Source organism: Lampetra planeri, chromosome 25 (assembly GCF_965212315.1).
Source record: "Lampetra planeri chromosome 25, kcLamPlan1.2.h2, whole genome shotgun sequence".
Classification (NCBI taxonomy): Eukaryota; Metazoa; Chordata; class Hyperoartia; order Petromyzontiformes; family Petromyzontidae; genus Lampetra; species Lampetra planeri.
The window spans coordinates 5,948,219-5,967,550 of record NC_136131.1 but is presented as its reverse complement, the minus strand read 5'-3'; the positions used below and the strand labels follow the sequence as shown (position 1 = coordinate 5,967,550).

The 19,332-nt window shown below is 56.3% G+C and overlaps 1 protein-coding gene across 2 annotated transcripts in view; it reads left to right on the top strand.

Moving 5' to 3' along the window:
• Nucleotides 1-17,152, top strand: part of UBR2 (ubiquitin protein ligase E3 component n-recognin 2) — a 32,520-nt gene extending 15,368 nt beyond the window's left edge. For both annotated transcript variants that reach the window (XM_078605997.1, XM_078605996.1), the window contains exons 25-46: nt 43-197; nt 609-708; nt 1,170-1,291; nt 1,492-1,572; nt 1,762-1,955; nt 2,554-2,768; nt 3,105-3,198; nt 3,589-3,768; nt 10,261-10,364; nt 10,809-10,902; nt 11,064-11,212; nt 11,660-11,812; nt 11,922-11,992; nt 12,219-12,387; nt 12,495-12,579; nt 12,691-12,824; nt 13,203-13,311; nt 13,653-13,709; nt 13,999-14,076; nt 14,802-14,972; nt 15,418-15,519; nt 16,356-17,152. In XM_078605997.1, the coding sequence (XP_078462123.1) occupies nt 43-197; nt 609-708; nt 1,170-1,291; nt 1,492-1,572; nt 1,762-1,955; nt 2,554-2,768; nt 3,105-3,198; nt 3,589-3,768; nt 10,261-10,364; nt 10,809-10,902; nt 11,064-11,212; nt 11,660-11,812; nt 11,922-11,992; nt 12,219-12,387; nt 12,495-12,579; nt 12,691-12,824; nt 13,203-13,311; nt 13,653-13,709; nt 13,999-14,076; nt 14,802-14,972; nt 15,418-15,519; nt 16,356-16,497 (2,759 nt within the window). In that variant the 3' untranslated portion in view covers nt 16,498-17,152. The remainder of the gene's footprint in view (nt 1-42; nt 198-608; nt 709-1,169; nt 1,292-1,491; nt 1,573-1,761; nt 1,956-2,553; nt 2,769-3,104; nt 3,199-3,588; nt 3,769-10,260; nt 10,365-10,808; nt 10,903-11,063; nt 11,213-11,659; nt 11,813-11,921; nt 11,993-12,218; nt 12,388-12,494; nt 12,580-12,690; nt 12,825-13,202; nt 13,312-13,652; nt 13,710-13,998; nt 14,077-14,801; nt 14,973-15,417; nt 15,520-16,355) is intronic.
• The last annotated feature ends 2,180 nt before the right edge of the window (nt 17,153-19,332 follow it).

Below are 19,332 nucleotides of genomic sequence, written 5' to 3'. Positions count from 1 at the left end.
GTAATGCGTGTGTGCCGTGCGTGTCCCGTGTTGCGGGTGCAGTGTTCCCCCCGCCTGCTGCCCCGCCGCTGTGCGCGCTGTTTGCGAGCCTGGTGAACGTGCTGCAGTGCGACGTGCTGCTGCTCGTGCTGGCGACGGCGCTGCGCTGGGCGCGCGACCCCCGCTCACACGCGTGGACCGAGCCCATGCTGCAGCGGGTGCGTATGTGTTTGCCTGTCCACGTATTTGTCCGCGCGCCTGTGCGTGTCTCTGTGCTCAGCCTGTCATGGCAATAGGTCTTTGTGTTTAGTCTGTGTATCCAACTGCCTCTCTGTCGGTCTATCAGTGTGTGCTTTGTATGCTGACTGACCGTGTGTACACATGTGGGTTGTGTGATGTGCCATGTGTGTGACACTTGGCCTGCCAGCGAGCCTTAGACATTTCACGTGGCCTCAAGGTGTACCTCAGCTAGCACAAGCGTTGTGGTGATGTCACCACCAAATTGTAGCGAATGGTGGTTACTGTTGCCTGCCTACCTCTTGTGGTGTCTGGTGGGTGCTTCCCTCTTCCGTCTGTCCGCCGCTTTTCCTGTGTTGTGGATGTTCCCGTGTGTGGTATTCGTGGTGCAGGCACTGCACCTGGTGGTGATGGCACTGCAGGAGGAGAAGCAGCAGCTGGATGGTGGCAGTGGCGATGCGAGCGGCTCCTCCTTCTCGGTCAAGGCCGCGAGTAAGGCCCACGCTCCGAGCTTGCGCATGTCCGTGCATAGTCTTGCTGTCGTGAACGCGCTCACAATCGTGACCGCAAGCTGCACTCCGCAATCCTCATGGCAGAGGCAGGATAGAGTTGGGTTAGTGTGTTTAACCAGGTGTGAGAACTCCACAGGGTCTGACCCGGGTCACCAATCTGACAAGCAAACAAATCAGAGTAAAAACAACGTCTGCAGAAGATATCTAAAATACCACACGAAAAATGCTGTTGGACGTTTACAAACCGTGTATAGTTACAAAGTGAACGTTGACAGCGCGTGGCACGGTGTGGACCGCATGCAAGGCGACCTCTGTCTGCCCCTTGTTTGGTCTGTGAAGGCGTTGCTGGTGCCCGGGTAGCTGTAGTGTGCGTGTGTGCGCGTGTGTGCACGTGCGTGTGTGTGCACGTGCGTGTGTGTGCACGTGTGTGTGTGTGTGCAGGTCCTGTGAGCAGTGGGCTAGAGGAGCACCCAGACGGATTGAGTCTGCTGGCGTTGCTCAGGCTCCTACAGAATGCCGCACACCTGGAGGCGCAAAAAGACACCATCACCTGGACGCTGCAGGTGCGTGCCTGCATTTATTGGTCATCTCACCGTAACCCACTGATACACAGGAGAGCGAGTGGTGTGGACATATATATGCTCGTGTGTGTGCCAAGCGCTCACAGCCCCACGCACGTGACTCGGGATTTGATATTTGACTCTGATCTCTTCGTGAGCTTTCATTGGAATCCCTTGCATCTCCTCCTCTCCCTCACCCCCAGCTGTTCGAGGCCGTACACCAGCTGCATCAGAAACCCAGCCAGGGCATCGCCATGGCCGTGCCTGGCCAGCGTGCAGAGGAGGTGGGGACCACACACCAGCAGCAGCACGAGCAGCTGCTGTGTCGCTCATCCCGGTATCATTGCTTTGTGGAAGGAAGAGAAAGAATCCACCCTCTCCGCTGCTTAGCATGGGCTCACACCCTGACTGGGGAAAGCCCCTCTCTGACCCTGATGTGTGCCGTGCCCGCCCCCCCCGCCGCCACGCGACAGAACCCACAGGAGCGCGAGAAGGCCGAGCGCAAGCGCAAAGCGGAGCTGGCGCGCGTGCGCCGGGAGAAGGTCATGGCACAGATGTCGGCCATGCAGCGCAACTTTATAGATGAGAACCGCGAGCTCTTCGAGCAGACACTGGGGCAGGCGGAGGTGACACCATCGCCGGCCACGACACCGTCTCCCGTCGAGGGGTAAGGGCGTGGAGCGCTAGCGCGCGCTACCTTTATAATTGCCATGATGCTTGTTCACCCAGGAGAAACCAAGAAAAATATTCCATCAATCAGGGATTTTCAAGGTGAAATATTTTAATATCCATATATTTAAAAACAGATGAGTGTTGTAGGTACGATTCGTAGGGTGAGACCACGTGTGCAGGATGGGGGAGGCCTGATTGCCATGACAGGCATTGGAGTGGTCTCCACGAGTCAACACGATGAGAAGATCTATGTCCTGATGGTGTTGGAGGTCACTGCGTGTCGACTGTGTGGTAGCTGCGATAGTGAGGAGGTGCGGTGGGGGTACCAGCGGCTTCAGCCACAATTACTTCTCGATTGAGATAGAGATTGTAGCAATAGTCATACTGTGTAAATGTTGTTGTCAATTTCAATGTAGGGCCACAGAGCTTGGGCAATTGTATGCACCGGTTCTGGCTGCTACCTTCTCCGCTTGTCTGGAGGAAACGGTGCGCGTTGCAAACTTGTAACTTGAACTGTTTCTTTATACTTTTTAATTCTGACCTTTTGAGAGCCATCACTGACACCACTGCCCCCGGTGCCATCGCATCCGCAGAGCGCATGCAGTGAGTGGCGGTGGCGCTGCGGTGGCGCCATGCGCCGTGGGCCCCGGTGCGGTGGCCCCGCCCCAGGGCCGCCGCACCGCCGCTTGCATCTTGTGCCAGGAGGAACAGGAGGTGAGCGCCAGCCGCCCCGCCATCGTGCTCGCCGCCTACGTGCAGCGCTCCACTGTGCTCAGCACGGCCCCCCGCGCCACGCACACCTCCACGGGTGAGGGCCCCCCCTCCCGGTCGTTCAGTCGTGCTACCGTGCGTGCCTCTCTGTGCATGTGTCTGCGTGTCTGTGTTCGTTTGGTGGTTGACTCGGGCCTCAAATGAGTATCTCTGGTGCGATGTGTAAACATTGTCACTTGGGAGACAAAGGCGGCCGGATGTGGTGCTGGCCACCCTCCCCCTCGTGTGCCATGCCGGACTTAATAGGTGCTCGCTAACAGCACTTGCCCCAACAGTCTGTTCAGGTTATACGGGGAATCTATGTCTTTGTACTTACCTGTGCGTGTGTGTGTTTGTGTATATCCGCGTGTCTGTTTTTTGCGTGTTTATTCAGATGGGCTGGACCCTCTACTGGCACCAGTTGAGCTGCCGTGTGGCATCCACACCAGCAGCTGTGGCCATGCCATGCATGCTCACTGCTGGCAGAGGTGCTACACCACACGCATACACGCACACTCTCACACACGATCAGATGACACAGCCGAGCACATGATCGCTGTGACCTACTGTACTCCTGTAGAAGAGTTACATCTCCAACAACAACTCCCTCGGTTCGCGACTAAGTGCGGTGACAGCACCATGTCGCTTGTGCCAAGCTAGGTGCTGCTTGAGGCCACGTGGAAATTCCTCTGGTACATCCATGGAAAGCTCGAACTACGTGGTCAAAAAAGATGTGAAATAACATCGGAGTCCGAGTACATCCGTGACTTTCTGCCGTTGAGCCTTCCACACTCGACCTGGCGGTTATTGTGCATCTGCATTTAACACGAGCGCTTGCACATTTGCACACTTGTGGCTGTCTGTATGCGCTCGCGCAGTTTCTTCGAGGCTGTGCAGATCAAGGAGCAGCGGAGGCAGCACCGCCTGCGTGCCCACGCCAGCTACGACGTGGATGCGGGAGAGTTCCTGTGCCCGCTTTGCCAGTGCATCAGCAACACGGTGCTGCCCGTGGTGCCCGCCTCACCGACCACGCGTGCGGAGCGCACCCAGCCCGACAGGTGCCCGGCCACGCGCACGCACACACACGGGGCACACGCGGGCGCGGGCACTGTGTGAGCAATTTTAGATTTGAAGATTTCGTGACTGCAAGGATTCATACTCTTAGTTTTTTCGGTAAAGTCACGTAGGTAAAAAATGAAATTCAAATTAATAAAGCAAGGCCGCCGGGAGGCTCCGGCTGGGCCAGTTGCCCCGCACAGCTGTCACCTGGCGCAGCAATGCATTGTGTTTGAGTGTGTAGGTGTGTACTTGTGCATGTGTGTAAGTGTTTGTCTCTTTGTTTTTGAAAGGACACTAAGCATACAATGTAACAGCAAGAACAACAACAACAACGCAATTAACATCAACGAACGTACAAAAAGCATGCAATAAATACAACTGTAAGAAAAAGATAAAAACACAGCAACAATCAACGAAACGTAAGTGATTTGGAACGTGTGCGGGTCGCCGGCCCGTCCCGGACGGTCGGCGGCCCACTCGCAGAACGGGAACGCGATGAAAGTCGAGGAATGACAGGGGGTAATCCCCCTGCCGCAGCTGGAAGTCCACCAACGTCCCGTGTCCCTAAAGAATTAGTCTTGGGCTTGTCCTGTGACCGTGCCCGCAGCTGGGTCGGAAGGGCTGCAGGGCTCGAAGGTCCCGCAGACCTGGCAGGCGTCCTCCGAGCAGGGCCCCTCGTCCCCCGCAGTGTCACGGCCGGCCTGTCTGGAACAGGTACGACAGGCGCTCTAGCAAGATCAATGGACGCAGGCAGGGGAGAGTCAGCAGCAACAGACCCCGGCAAGGCAACATTGGGGGATGACGCATCATGTAAGGGAGCAACATATGGTTTCAAGCGCGACGTATGCACAACCCAGCGACGAGACCCAATTTGGACGCGTGCTGACTGTGGGTTGGGAACCGCAATGAGGCGTACGGGACCATGCCAGGGTTTGTGTAATTTCGGAGAGGTTCCCGGACGTACCTGTGGACAATGAAGCCAGGCCAGGTCCCCAACCTTCCAGGGGCACTCCCCCTCGGACCGTCGCGCATATCGCTCGTTCCGGGCCTGGGCTTTGGCCGTAGCCACGCGGGCATTCTCCCGCGCCTCCGTGACTCGGCGAACCGTGTCCTGAATGTATTCAGGAAGTGGTTTACGAGGTCCCTTCACCCCAGTTCCCAATTGCACATCCACCGGCGGCACGTTTTCCCGACCATACATAAGGTAAAACGGCGAATACCCTGTAGCCGCATGAGGCGTCATCCTGTACGCCGAAAGCACTCCGGGGATGTGCAGATCCCAATCTGATTGTTGTTCGCTCACGGTATGGCAAAGCATGGCAGACAATGTCCTGTTCAGCCGTTCAACCATACCATCCATCTGCGGATGGTATGGGGATGTCCGTACTTTCTTAGTCCCAAGGCCCGCGCACACTTCCGCCAATAATTTAGAAGAGAAATTCCTGCCCTGGTCCGTGAGGAGTCTCTCAGGCGCCCCCTTGTCCATAATATACCCAAACAAAAAGGCGTCGGTAATGGCCGCGGCCGACTGATCGGGCAACGGCCAGGCCATCGGCCAACATGAGAGGTACTCAACCCCTACCAGCAAATATTTATTACCCCTCGCCGATGGTGGAAAAGGTCCCAATATGTCCAGTGCCACCAATTCATTGACTCGAGACACCTGAATCGACTGGAGAGGCGGCACGTAAGGATGTTTCGGCGGCTTACGTCGTGCACACGCAGGGCACGCGCGCACGTGCCCTACGACATCTGTCGCCATGTCGTGCCAAAAATAATGACGTTGCAACGTCAACAAGGTCTTCTGCACCCCTAAATGTAAGAGAGTGTCACAATGGAGGGTTCTAATCAACTCGAATCGCAAGGACGTTGGTACCACCAGGCGCCAACGTTCCTGGAACCCCTCCCGCCACATAAGCAGACCATCTCGGAGAGCGGTTTGCGGCCCCACAGCCGTACCCGCACTCCCATTGTCCCTAGCAGACCGCTTCCGCAAGGACACCAACGACTCATCCATCATCTGTTCCCGGATCCAGACAGACCGCGGCAGATTCAAAACCCCGTCAGCCGGTCCCGGTTCCATCGGAGTGTCCGACTTCTCGACGGCCAACGTAAGCGGCTGAGGGGGGTTTGGAATCGGCGAACACCTATGCGTCCCCGACTCACATTTACAAGGGGCGCGCCGCGGTAATCTGGAAAGTGCGTCAGCGTTCGCATGGCGCACTCCCTTCCGATGTTGAATTTGGAAGGAAAATTCCTGTAGCGTGTCCAACCAACGTGCCAACTGTCCGGATGGCTGGTCAATTTTAAGGGCATATTGCAAGGCCGCATGATCCGTACGCACAATAAAAGAACGACCGTAGAGGTATGGTCGAAATTGCCGTAGGAAAAAAACAACCGCCAATAGTTCTCTACGAGTGACACAGTAGCGGGTTTCCGCAGGAGACAAGACTCGGCTACCATACGCCACGACACGCTCTACACCCCCTTTAGACTGTGATAATACCGCCCCAATACCCGTGTCACTCGCGTCCGTATCAAGAATGAATGGGTGATCGAAATCGGGATAATCCAATGTTGGGGCCGTGGCCAATAGATCACGCAGACTCCGAAAGGCCGCCTCCTCCGGCTGTCCCCAACCAAACTTCCGTCCTTTACCCGTAAGGAGATGCAAGGGCCTCGCAATCGTCGCAAAACCCGGCACAAATCTTCGGTAATACGAGGCAAATCCCAAAAACCGCCGAACATCCCCCACGGTGGCCGGAGTCGGCCAATCCCGGACGCACGCCGTCTTTTCCGGATCCGTGGACACCCCCTCAGCACTCACAATGTGCCCCAAATAGCGGACGGACCGTTGCAGTAGGTGACATTTCTTTGGTTTGAATTTCAATTTGGCAGAACGCATCCTCGTGAACACTGTCTCCTGCCGCGTCAAATGTTCATCAAATGTGCGGCTGAAGACAATAATATCATCCAAATATATAAGACACGTCTCCCACTGCAACCCTGACAAAACGAGCTCCATCAATCTTTGAAATGTAGCAGGGGCCGCATTCAATCCCATCGGGAGACAGTTGAATTGAAATAACCCCTGCGGCGTACGGAATGCGGTTTTCTCCCGTGAGGACTCGTCAAGGGGAAGCTGCCAAAATCCCGAAGAGAGGTCCAGTGTGGAAAAGAACTTAGCCCCCGACAATGCGTCGAGGGAGTCATCCATACGCGGCAGGGGGTACGCATCTGCCACCGATATTTTATTCAATTTCCGGAAATCAACACAAAATCGCAATTTGCCATCCTTTTTCTTAACCAAGACGACCGGAGCGCCCCATGGGCTGTTAGATGGCGATATAATGTCCGCAGCCAACATGTCTTCCACTGCCCCCCGCACGTGTTCTCGCTCCGCAGGACTCATCCGATGCGAATTTAATCGAATAGGGGCAGCATCGCCCGTCTCAATGTGATGGTAAAGCAACGATGTGCGGCCCAAATCCAAATCATCGGAGCTGAACACATCGGAATATGTCAACAACAATTTACGCAGCGCACCACGTTGCTCCATGGACAGGGAAGAATTTCCGTCACATAAGTCAGCAACCCAACGATTATCCGAACCCCTTGGCTCGGAAACCCCAGCAACCACTCCCCGGCTATGCGGACAATCATGCGTCGCAAACGCCGTAGTGGCATGTGCCACAACCGTACCGGCCGGAACACGGACGTTTTCCCCCCCCGCATTAAGCACCTGTAAAAACGGTAATTGATCCGGCCGGACGATGGTCTGTGCCCCCACTAACGCCAACCCGGTTGTTATCGTGGCGGACGGTGACAACAAGACCCCTACTGCTCCTAGCCGATCAGGTAGGGGCTTCCGATACCGCAAGGGTATAAGCATCTGTGTACCAGGTGGGATGTCCACAGATGCGACGGACAGCGCCTGCACTTGTACGGCCGAAGCAGGTCGCCCCCAGGGCGACGGCAGAAACGAGATTTGACGGCCCCCCGGCAGTTCAATACAATTCTCATTGATTTTGATCAAAATGGGCATCTTAGCCAAAAAAATCGGTGCCTAACAAACAAGGAACCGCCAAAGATCTCGATATTAACACAACGCCCGAGGCCGACACATCCCCAATAGATATCTTAGCATCCACCTGGCCCACGATACCCATGCTACCCCCGTTCGCAGCGACGCACGACCCATAAACCGGACGCACAGCCCCCGGCGGGATGCCCAACAGATGGAAAATGACATCCGAAATAATAGTCGCAGACGCGCCGGAGTCGACCAAAATGCGTACGTCCACCCCTTGTATAGACCCCGGTACAGTGGACGAACCCGTAGCGGCCGCGACGACTCTCCGTGCCAACTTGCGCCACTGCGTGACCGAGCGACAAGGCCCCGTCGAAGGGCTTTCTTTAACAACAACATTAGGATCGCGCAACGAAGGCGATGGGTGAGGTGTAAAGCCTTGCCGGGTGTCTGGTGCGTGCCGACATGCCTGTTTCGGAGGATCTTTAGTCGACTTGTCCGGTACCGAGGCCTCTTGCTGCGGCGGAGCCGGGAAGCGGGCTCAGCAGTCTCTGGCGTAGTGGCCCCTACGCCCGCAGCGGAAACATTCGGCATCGTTGCGCCGAAGCGCAGGCCTTGCCTCCTGACGGCCCCATTCCGGTAGCGCCGCGCGCGGCCTCGGCCTGCCGCGTCCCGTCCATGGAGCGGAGGCGGCCGTCAGCTGTTGAGGGCCCCGGTCATCCGGACCGTAGACAGCCTGCGCAGGGTTCCACCCCAGCGCATCCCCTTCTTTGACGGGCCCCCCCGTCCACGCCGTCACTTGTTTCCAGCGACGGAGATTGAATTGCGCATCGAGACACTTAGCAGCCGTCCGGGAAGTTAGCTTCTCATGCCCACACACAGGCATGGGGATCCCTAGATCCCGAGACAGCTCCAACATTTTCCCTAATATGAGAGGCTCGAGCAGGTCCTGTGGCGTCTCAGGATAAGTTGCCATGGCCAGCTCCAGCACCGCACCCCTGAACGCCACGGGCGACTCCTCTGGTGCTCGTTGTCGTTGAGCGAATCGCCGATGCGCATCATCTGGTGGCTCGTAAGCGTCGGCCATTTCTTGAAAAACACCACATAAAGTTGCCTTCTTATCGGTCGTTATGGAACGGAAAAATCGGACAGATTCGTCGTCCAGGAGAGTCGGCAACACCTCCAAAGCCTCCGCATCGGTCCATCTTGCTGTGCGTACCGCCGCCAAGAAGCGGCAGGCGAACGCGCTCCAGTCCCCACCGACGGAAAATTCTTTAACTGTGGTAAGGTGGCGACTCCGACTCCTCTTCCCGCCGTCTTCCAATGGTGGTGGTTGTGGTGGCAAATTCAAAATGGCGTCGGCCCGCGGCGTGGCCAAGATGGCGGTTTGGCGCCGCGGAGCGCGCAAGATGGCGGCTTCTTGCCGCGTGGCCAATGGCGGCAGCAGGTCAGGCAACGTGGCGGCCCGCGGAGCACCAACTGCGTCCTCCATCGTCCCTGGCGCGACGAGATGGCATAAATGCGTCAGGACGTCCTTAAGTGCCTCCAGTTGTACCGCCATCTCTTGCCATCGTTGGTCAGCGTCTGATGATGTCGACGGACCCGCCACCGCGCCGACATCCTCCACTCCCGTCCCCGTGCTCGCCTCAGCAGGGCTCTCCTCCACCACCCCAGCAGAATCCGTGGTTGGAGGGAGTTCGTCGTCGTCGGACGAAGAAGCCGATGCAGGCGCCGGATTAAATTTCTTCCTCACTTGTTTCGACATGCCGTTGCACTTCCGACACCAGCGTAATAAACGACTGGACCACGATGTCTGGCTCAGTGTCCTTTATTCGGTTCGTACTGTATTCCCACACGGCTGTCTCTACTCTGTAGCTTCTCCTCGGTGCTGACTCCGATATCGGCCCGATCCACAACAGCAGCCCCGCTGCTGTTACTCTCACACAGCCCCCCTTGGCTGTACTCGCTGCAACTCCTCTCTCCTTCGTCCTCTCTGCAGCTCTGACAGCCTCGTGCTGTCTCTCCCTCTTCTCTCCCGCCACACCTGGCAGCCACACCGCTGCCTCTAACACGCAGCCCTTCTGGCTGTCTTCTCCGCAGCTGCACACCACTCCGTAGCTTCCTCCTGTCTCCGGGGTTGGCTCCCGATGGCCGTCGGTGCCCCCCCTCTTCTCACTCGCCCGCGTGGCCTCACTCTTTTCCGCTCACACCCCGACTGACTTCCCCTTCCGGTTTACCCGCTTAAGGACCCGAACCTTCCACCCACGTCACATGGCTCCACCCCCGTGACGTCACATCCGGAAGGTCGCTTACGCCCGCATTACACATGTACATGTGTGTGCTTACCTAGCCGGCACAAGCACTACGATGACGTCACTATCAGTAATGACGTGTGTTTGTGTGTACGTGTGTGTGTGTACGTGTGTGTGTACGTGTGTGTACGTGTGTGTGTGTGGAGCAGCGAGGAGGAGGTGGAGGTGCCCGTGCTGGCTGCGTGGCTGGGGTCCGTGCGCGCTCGCGTCGCCGGGCTCCACGCACTGCTCCACCATCATGGCCGTGCCACAGGTCAGCGAGTTCCTCCTCCCCTTCGCTTGTCTCCATTTGTCTTCGGCAACGCTTATGGTCTCACGATGGGCGACGTGACGCGGCTGCTGCCTCATTCATTGGATGTGGATGCGTGGCTATTGTGTGCAGTGTAGTGCAGCGGTTTGTGCACTTCGCTACAAAGCCCAGTGGTCCAAGTTTGATTTCCGCTCACATCGGTTATGAATATCTGAGCCGGTCCAGGCCACCCCTAGGTCGGCACCTCGTGTCATGTATAAACCACAACCACTGGGGAGACAGACGGCTGGGCATGACCTCGTGCCGTGTATAAACCACAACCACTGGGGAGACAGACGGCTGGGCAGGATGCTGGCTACACCATCCCCTTGTCCGCCGTGTTGACCCAACAACCTGTGTAGGCTAACGGAAGATATTTGTCTTTGTGTGTTGTGTGTGTGAGTGTAGACTGCCATAAGGTTGGCTTGGTTGGCGCAGCCCCTGGACCCCCCGTGCTGCCAGACGGCTTCCTCGATATCCTCCGCACGGGGGTGCAGCCACAGTGAGTAGTGCGTGTGTGTTTGCCCGTGTGTGTGCAGCTCGTACGTGAATGTGTGTGTGCGCGCGTGAGCATGTGTCTGTGTTTGTGCGTATATGTGTGCGCGTCTGCGTAGTTATACATTGACCATGTGTCTTTGTCCATGCTGTGCCCCCGGCCCACAGGACGGCACACTCGGAGAGCCTGCAGGCAATGCTGGCCACGTTCGGCACTGCCGTGTTCCGCGTGGGCCTCCGGGCCAACCCCAACGAGGCCGACCCGCGCATGGGCCCCGTAGCCTGGGGCACCGTCGCTTTCTCCATTCACGCCGTCGGTACGGCCCCCGTGCCCCTCCCCTACCACACCCCGCTCCACCGGCTAGGGCACAGCAAGGATTATGTGACCATAGGGCACATAGGGTTTTTTTGCAGAGCACAGGCCTGATGCCCAACATGCACAGCGACCAGAAACAAACAGCATCTAATTCAGCAGTTAATGTAATTCTTTGCATTGAGCAAGGTTATACGATTTTGAGAAGAGATAATGGGAAGGAATTTCAAAGTGGAGCTGAGTGAGGGAAGAAGCATAAAGATAAGTGCGGTGACCTGCATTGTGATGGGGTGAGTGAGTGTGTGTGTTGTGACTTTCAGTGTGATGAGTGGGTAATTGTGTAAGTGACTTTGTTGACATGCAGTGTGCTGGTTGAACTCTGTGTGGTTGAGACCGCGTCCTCGGCACGGGTGGAGTACAGAGCTAAGATGCCTGTGCCTCTGTGTGGCAGAGCGGTGCCTGCTGGAGGAGGGGAAGCCGCTCTTCGGAAGCCTCCCCCGGCGTCAGGACGACTGCTTGCGGGCGCTCACCGGATTCTCGGCAGCACAGAGGACGGTGCTGGAAACCAGCGTGCGGCACAGCCACGTGACACAGCTCTTCTCCTGTACGCACCGTGCACAACCGCCACCGCTGCCGCACCCCCTCGCTGTCGCTCCTCGTGTTGCCACCGCCGTGTTGGCACAAGCGCTCAACATGGACCCTGTCTCTTGCAGATCTCCTGCACGACCCGCAGCTCGCAGACAACTCCCCGGCCATCCTCGACGTGGACATGTTTAGTTTGCTGGTGAGGTGTGCGTGCGTGTGTCACGTGCGCGCGCAAACCGAGAAGCTGCCTGGGATCTCGCGCCCCACTCGCTGTGGCCCGAGTCGCAGAGCGCCATGCGTTTTGTCAACTTGTCCGCCACAGGCTCAGGGCTGTAAACGGGAGGTGAACACCAATGCCCCAATGCTAATTTTTGCAGCAGCAGGAACTGGCTCTAACTTTGATTTCCTCTCTCCACCTAACCCAGGTGGGGCTCGTGCTGTGTGCGCCGGCACTGTTCGCAAGCCCTGAAGCCGGGGGGCCCCAGCAGGAGCCCTCGGGCATCGCCTCCGCACTTGCCGACCTGCACCTGCTGCACCTTGTCACCATGGCGACCGTTGCTCAGTTGCTGCTCACAGCCGGCGCCGACGAGACAGGTGCAGCCGCGGCGCCGGGGCCACGGCGACCGCATCGCGGCGCCGGGGGGACTCCACGCCAACGGTGCCGCATGTGCTAACGATGGTGTACTGTGCTGCTGGTGCAGATGAGCCCATGGACCAACAGAGCAACTGGGACTCGGAGGAGCTTCGCCGAGTATCCACGTTGCACCGCCAGCTGCTTGCCGCCAGGTAACCGCCGCCGCGCCGCTCACCTTCGCTGCCGTCTCCTACCATAAACGAGCGTGAGTGAGCGAGCTTGAGTGCCGCGCTGTACCGTGTCCCCTGTGCGTGCTGGCGCAGCGGGGTCGACGAGCGGGAGCCATCTCCGTGGCACCTGGTGCAGCGTGTGCGCGCCGGCGCTACCCCCTTCCTGCGCTGCTGTGCGCTGCTCTTCCACTACCTGCGCGGGACACCGGCACCCCCAGAGCTGCATGGTACATCGCAACGCGCGTCCCGTGACCTGGCGGCAATGTACACGATGGCCTCAGATTGCACCTTGCTTGGCGCAAGCGCTAAGCCACGCTTAGTTGTTGAACGGTGACTGTCTCCCCAGCCCTACTTGCAGCTCGCTCGCTGCTGTCCTGTCTCAGGTTATCGTTTAATTGTTTGCCGCAGCGAGTGTCGTGGGCTCGGCGGTACGGTTAGTGCGGTTGCGGCGCCGCGCCTGCTCGTGACGATAAGACGCATGGAGCTGTCTTAACCGGCAACTTAACAAAAAACCTGGAGCCAAAAGCGGGAGGGTAAGTTGCCATGCCCTAGGCGACAGCACCGCTCACCCCACTGTGCATGCGTGTTTGTGTGCGGGCGTGCAGCGGCGTGCCCGACGCAGTTCGAGGTACTATGCCGTTACCTCTCACTGCCAGTGAACCTCGCCGCACTCTTCACCACGCACGAGGGCGTGGCCACCGAGCTCCTGCACAGGTCAGCTGGAGGACTGAACAGGGGGCGCTGTAATTTGCTGGTTGAGCAGGGGGCTTGGGGGATGGGGGTAGAGGCTGGCGGGTGATCGCTCAGAACGCGATCTGGCACGAGACGTTAATCGATTCGGTTCATCGACCACAAGTGACAATCGGCCACTTTTGGTCCAGTGACGTCCCATCCAGCGGCATATGTACAAATATTTGGCGAGACCTTTTTCCAACTATTTCCATGTTATCTCATTGGTTGAGTAATGGAACCGACAATCGGTAGAAAAGTCTATGGCTTGAGTCACGAGAAATCCCAGCTTTGCCTGTGACTCCTGGGTGCGGTGCGGTGAGCAGATGGTGCGGGCACGGCGCCGTGCGTGCTGCTCTGCGCGGGGAGAGGCGAGTGGTGCAGTAAGTCTCGCCGTGCAAGCACACGCTCATCGCCAACACACCCGCACAGCGGCGCACTCACCACCAACACAGCCACACTCGTCGCTGCTACATCGGGGACGTTGAGTACTCGTGGTGCGTCAGGCTTCTGCTTGGTCTGTCGTGGCAATTGATGGAGTTCCCAGAGGGAGGTCGATCAATGCAACCCGAATACCGCCAGCTACACTCCGCTGCACACGGGCGCCCTTCGTATGCAGCGGGGGCCGTTGGGGCACCGCGCTCACCGCCACACACCGTCGCGCGTGTGTAGGTGTCTGCCGGAGCTGAGCCGCCTGGTGCCGATTCCGGAAGACTACAGCGAGCTCATCAACCGAGCATCGCGCTTCACGTGAGCCCCCCATCCCCAAATCATAAGCATGATATATAATTTATGTATTAGTTGTACCGCTGGACCTCCCATACAGCACGCCTAGAGGTGGCCGAGTGACGAGGGGGAGGTGCGGGTGTTGCAAGTACAATGCGTGAAAACAATGCAGCAGAGACCGTGCATAATACACAATTGCCAATAAAGTTTAAAAGTTTAACTCTTTGCTTAAGACCACTCTCTTTTGTCCACTTCATTTGAGCTGTGTCTCCTACGTTTCTGCAGTGCGTCTCCAGTGTGTCTTCTCTGTGTCTCCCCAATGTCTCCCCCGTGTCTTGGGTGGTGATGTGGCTTAATGGTAGCGTGTTCGATGCGTGTTGCAGAGGTTCACGTTTAGAATTCAACGACAAACCTGGTTAATACCCCGGTGTGTATTAACCGTAAATATCCTACTCGCCATCAACTTCACAGTGAGCGTTAGAGTTCCCGTGACATCATTCGCAAGAGTAGCCCATTATTTGCGTACGTCATCGTCCAAATTTGAAAAAAATTACCCACAAATTACTTGATTGGAATCATATAAACTATTGCCCCGTATTGCGAAAACATTGCAGGACCTTCCTGGAAAACAGTCGTGAGATTCGGTTTCCTGGGTAAACAGGCAGAATCATACAATAATGTTTTTGATTGTTGTCCCCATGGTGGTGTGTGCGCACCGGTGGCTTTGTGCACCCCTGTGTGGCGTGCAGGTGTCCCCGCCTGGAAGGGGACGAGTCCCGCGCGCCCATCATGTGCCTGGTGTGTGGCACCATGCTGTGCTCGCAGAGCTACTGCTGCCAGAGCGAGCTGGACGGCGAGGACGTGGGCGCGTGCACTGCACACACCTACACTTGCGGTGCTGGCGTCGGCATTTTCCTACGGTAATAAGCGTGGGGATCCCCCCCCCCCCCACCAGGACCCCACCCCCCAGAGGGGGCCAAGGCCCGTGGTGCGAGTTCTGAATGCGTGAGGAGCGAGCGGCACCTGCGTGACTGTGGCACTCTGGTTAGACCTTTTGTGTCTGGCTGTGCAGGAGCGGTAGTACAGTTACGCTACGAACCCGGCGACTGGAATTCAATTCCCACTGAAGGCCAACACCAGTGACGATTATCTGAACCGGTCCTGAGCCTCTCCTCGGTTGACTAAGCATTTGAGTACCTTGTGCGCTGTGTAAAATCATCAGCTTCAGGGAGACAAAGGCGGCCGGACGTGGTGTTTTCCACCCACCCCCTCGTGTGCCCTGCCCGTCATCATAGGTTCTGGTCGCGAACAGCGCTTTCCCCAAAAGTCTGTTGAAGGCAACACGGGGGATCTTTCTGTGTGCAGGGTGCGCCTCTGCCAGGTGCTGCTGCTGTCCGCTAAGACCAAGGGCTGCTACTATCCCCCGCCGTACCTCGATGACTACGGCGAAACCGACGTGGGACTCAAGTGAGTCCTGTTCTGCTCGACCCCTCCTCTTCCTCCTCTTGCCTCATCTTCCTTCCTTGTTTGTGTATCGTGGCAGCAGAAGGAACTTGGCCTTGTGCGTGTGTGGCGATGCGAATGATGAGTTTAAGTGGCTCACTTGGCCATCTGTCGATGAGCTCACCGTGAGTGCACGGCCTGTGGTTTGACTGCAGAGCATCATCACTGCAGCGTGACGCCCGCAGCGTGCAGAGTGGACGATGCGGACCCTGCAAAATGGTTAATTTACAAAGTAAAAAATTGTCAAGTGACCAGCAACAAACAGCACTGTCACAGTTGCATTAGATAAAAAATGAAATGCATTTCTTATTTCAGCAAGGGCATTATTGTAAGAGCTTGGGAAAAGAGATAATGATGGGAGGGAATTCCAAAGTGGAGCAGTGCGAGGAGACCTGTAGTGTGGCGGTTGAACACCGAGTGGGTGAGACGAAATAGAGTAGGGTAGAGTAGGAATCAATAAGTGAAATTCACAGGAACTGTAACCATAGTAGTAGCAATAGAAGAGCGATAAGGAGGTGAATGACCACCAGTGCGAGTTAAACCTTGTGTGTGTGTTACTACTGGTACTGGACTCTCACCAAACTAGCCGAACCACCTCGCCCCACGGTATTCCAATGACCCTTAGCATCTATCATGCCTCTTAATTTCTCTCTTGGTCTTTCTTTTTTCCGTGTTTTTCTCTTTCTCACTTCCAGTTCACTGCCCGTTTCACAATGTGGTTCTCAATAACGTCACTGTTCTGCCGCCTGGTTGAACGCATGCGTCTGAATGGGTTTGCTTGTTGGCCGTGTGTCCACTAGGCGCGGGAACCCGCTGCACCTGTGCCCCGAGCGCTACATGCGACTCCAGCGGCTGTGGCAGCAGCATGGCGTCGCCGAGGAGATTGGCCACGCGCAGGACGCAAACCAGTCCTACACCAGCATCGACTGGCAGCAGATGTAGGCCACGCCGCACCGTGACTGCCGGCACGGGGCGATCATTTGTTCTGTTGCGGTGGAGCTGGCGGCGACTCCGCGTAAGGAAACGATGGGATCCTCTTGTTTTGAATTAAACGCGTTGCACCGTGAAATAATTGCGATGTCTTTGCGTAGCACACAATGGCTCCCCGAGCGAAGAGAATGCACGGCGAGGGGGCCATCGGCGCCCCCGTGACCGGGCATCTCTGGATCTTCACGGCCACTGGCGGGGAAGGCGGATGGCCGCAGCGTGTTACGGGTTTCGAGCTTAGGCATCCGCGTGGTGGTGGCGGTGGTGATGGCGGCCGAGGCGTGAGCACTTTAAACAGAGCGGCACGATGTTGACGCGACCGTGAGAAGTGGCACTGTAGAGGGGCGTGGGGGGCGTGTGTGCGGGTGAGAACGAGAGCCTGCGGACGCTGGACAACCATTCTGCATCCACGGATCCCCCCCTCTCTCCAAACGAACCTTGCTGTGCCTCGTGACCACATTGGGGCCCAAATCCGCCCGGGGTGCATGCTCTCCCTGTGTATGGTGGTGTCAACATGCAGACGTGTACCCGCGCGTGTTCTGCTTTTGCGTGTACACGGGTTGAATGTACTATATTGTAGCATACAACAATAAAGCATTATCGCCCATCAGAGTGCCTGAGTGCTACCGTGGTGGTGAGTTGTTTCCAGAGGTCGCAACCGGGTACCCGATACCCGTACCCTACCTGATACCCGGCTACCCGTACCCGGCCGGGTATGGGTACCCGTTTGCGACCCTGGTGCGGCCGGGTACGGGTAGACCGTGAGTCACTGGTGAGTAACCGTTTGTCACTCATTTCCCAACGTCTTGTCTCTTCTCACAATTCAAGTTCCTAGAATCAACCCACCCGCGCCTGCAACATGGTTTCATCCCAGAGGTCGCAATCAGATACCCGTACCCTACCCGTACCCGGCTGGGTACGGGTTGGGTACGGCTGGGTACGGGTTGGGTACGGCCGGGTACGGGTACCCTTTTGCGACCTTGGTGTGGCCGGGTACGGGTAAGGAATCAAAACCCGTTTGCGACCTCTGGTTGTTTCCCTCCGCCAGCCGAACTCTGGCCGTGTAACGAGAGCTGGAGCAGTGCGTTGAGGGGCATGGCTGAGAGTGTGCGTTGGGTCGCGCTGTGGAGGCTGCTGCCGCATTTGTCAACCCGGCACTCGGCGTTAGGAGGCACTGGGTCAACAGGCCCTCCCACGGAGTTGCCAACTCGGCGATTGTGTTGCTCAACCTGATCACTTTTGGAGGTTCTCTGGTCGTATCGTTCTCTTGAGCGTCGACAAGTCGAGTGACGTTCTCGTTCTCACCGGCGTCCTGGATGGCACCTTATGCACGCATCGTAAACACGTAAGGACACGTGTACACGCATCTTAACTCTGTTGGTGTGCATGTGCACAATGAATATCGCAGCCAAATCTACTCGCAATGGGTCGCGGGCTTTTACTCGCCTTCAATTGCCATTGTAGTCACTCCGCGCGAGGCGATCTACTTGGTCCACTGACAGTGGGGGTTATGTGTCAATGTTGAGCACAAAAACTCTGGAACTTGCAAATTCTTGCTGCCCCTATCATTAAAACCAGTCACCGTCTGGGCCGTAATTCTTTAGGACCCAAATCAACAAAATTGGTATTCAGGTTTTTCCAGTTGTAAGCGGAGTGGACGATGTGGTAAGTTTGAGCTCTCTACGTCAACAGGAATGACATCAGTAGAAGGCACCGTGCTCTGCACTCCGGCTGAACGATTAATCGATTTCAAATGGAAATCGCAATTTGAAACAATGCGATTAGCAAATCGCAAAGGCTGCGATTTGAAAAGTCCTATTACTTTCTTATTGGAATTGTTTAATCTTTTATTATAACTTAACAATTGTTCTATATTTGATTGTTCTATTTCAATACAAAAATATTTTAATAAATACATGTTGGAAGCAATTCATATTTTAAGTTCTCATCCTTGCATTAGAATCTATAGAGCAGTTCAAATTTTGATGTTATGTGGTAATGCTCCATCACATGTTTAAAAATTATTATCCAGTGCATATTGAACTGAAGCTTGACTTGAATCGGAAATCAAATCGCAATATCTGTCAGAAAAATCGCAATGAGATATTTTCCCCAAATCGTTAAGCCCGACTCTGCACTCGAGTGTTGTAAAACTCCAGAGGTTGATGCGCGACAGTGACAAAGTCACCCCGCAATGCGCCCGACCTCGCCCGATGTCGGAAGCTGAGCAGGAATTGACCATAGATTTAAAACAAAATCTAAAACGGTAAGCAGCCAGCAACAAACAGCACGATCAAAGTTGTCAGATAATAGGTCACGCTGAGCAATATGGGGGGGGGGGGGGGTGGATACGATGGGAAGGAATTCCAAAGTGGAGCAGTGGCGAAGGAAGAAGCTGGAAGAGAAGTGAGGTGAGTGGGACGGTGAGTCGGCTGTGTGGCAAGGCGAGCGAGTTGTTGTGGCCTGCAGTGTGTGGTGGCCGATCACTGGGATGAGACGACACGGCCTTAGATGAGATGACATGCACAGCTGGCCACGTGCGCAGCTGGTGCCGCTATGGTGCATCGTGGGCAGTGCAGAAAAATACGCGTAAAAATGTTCTTGCTGTGGTTGTCACAGCTGATGATTGCTTGTGTTGCAATCGAAACGTGATTTTAAAAAAATCACCTACGTGACTTTACCGAAAGAACCAAAGAATATGGATCCTTGCAGTCACGAAAACTTCAAATCTAGAAAAATTCGCGTGTTTTGTCCTGGATACTGCTCGGCCGCCACTGCCGTGCGCTGCTG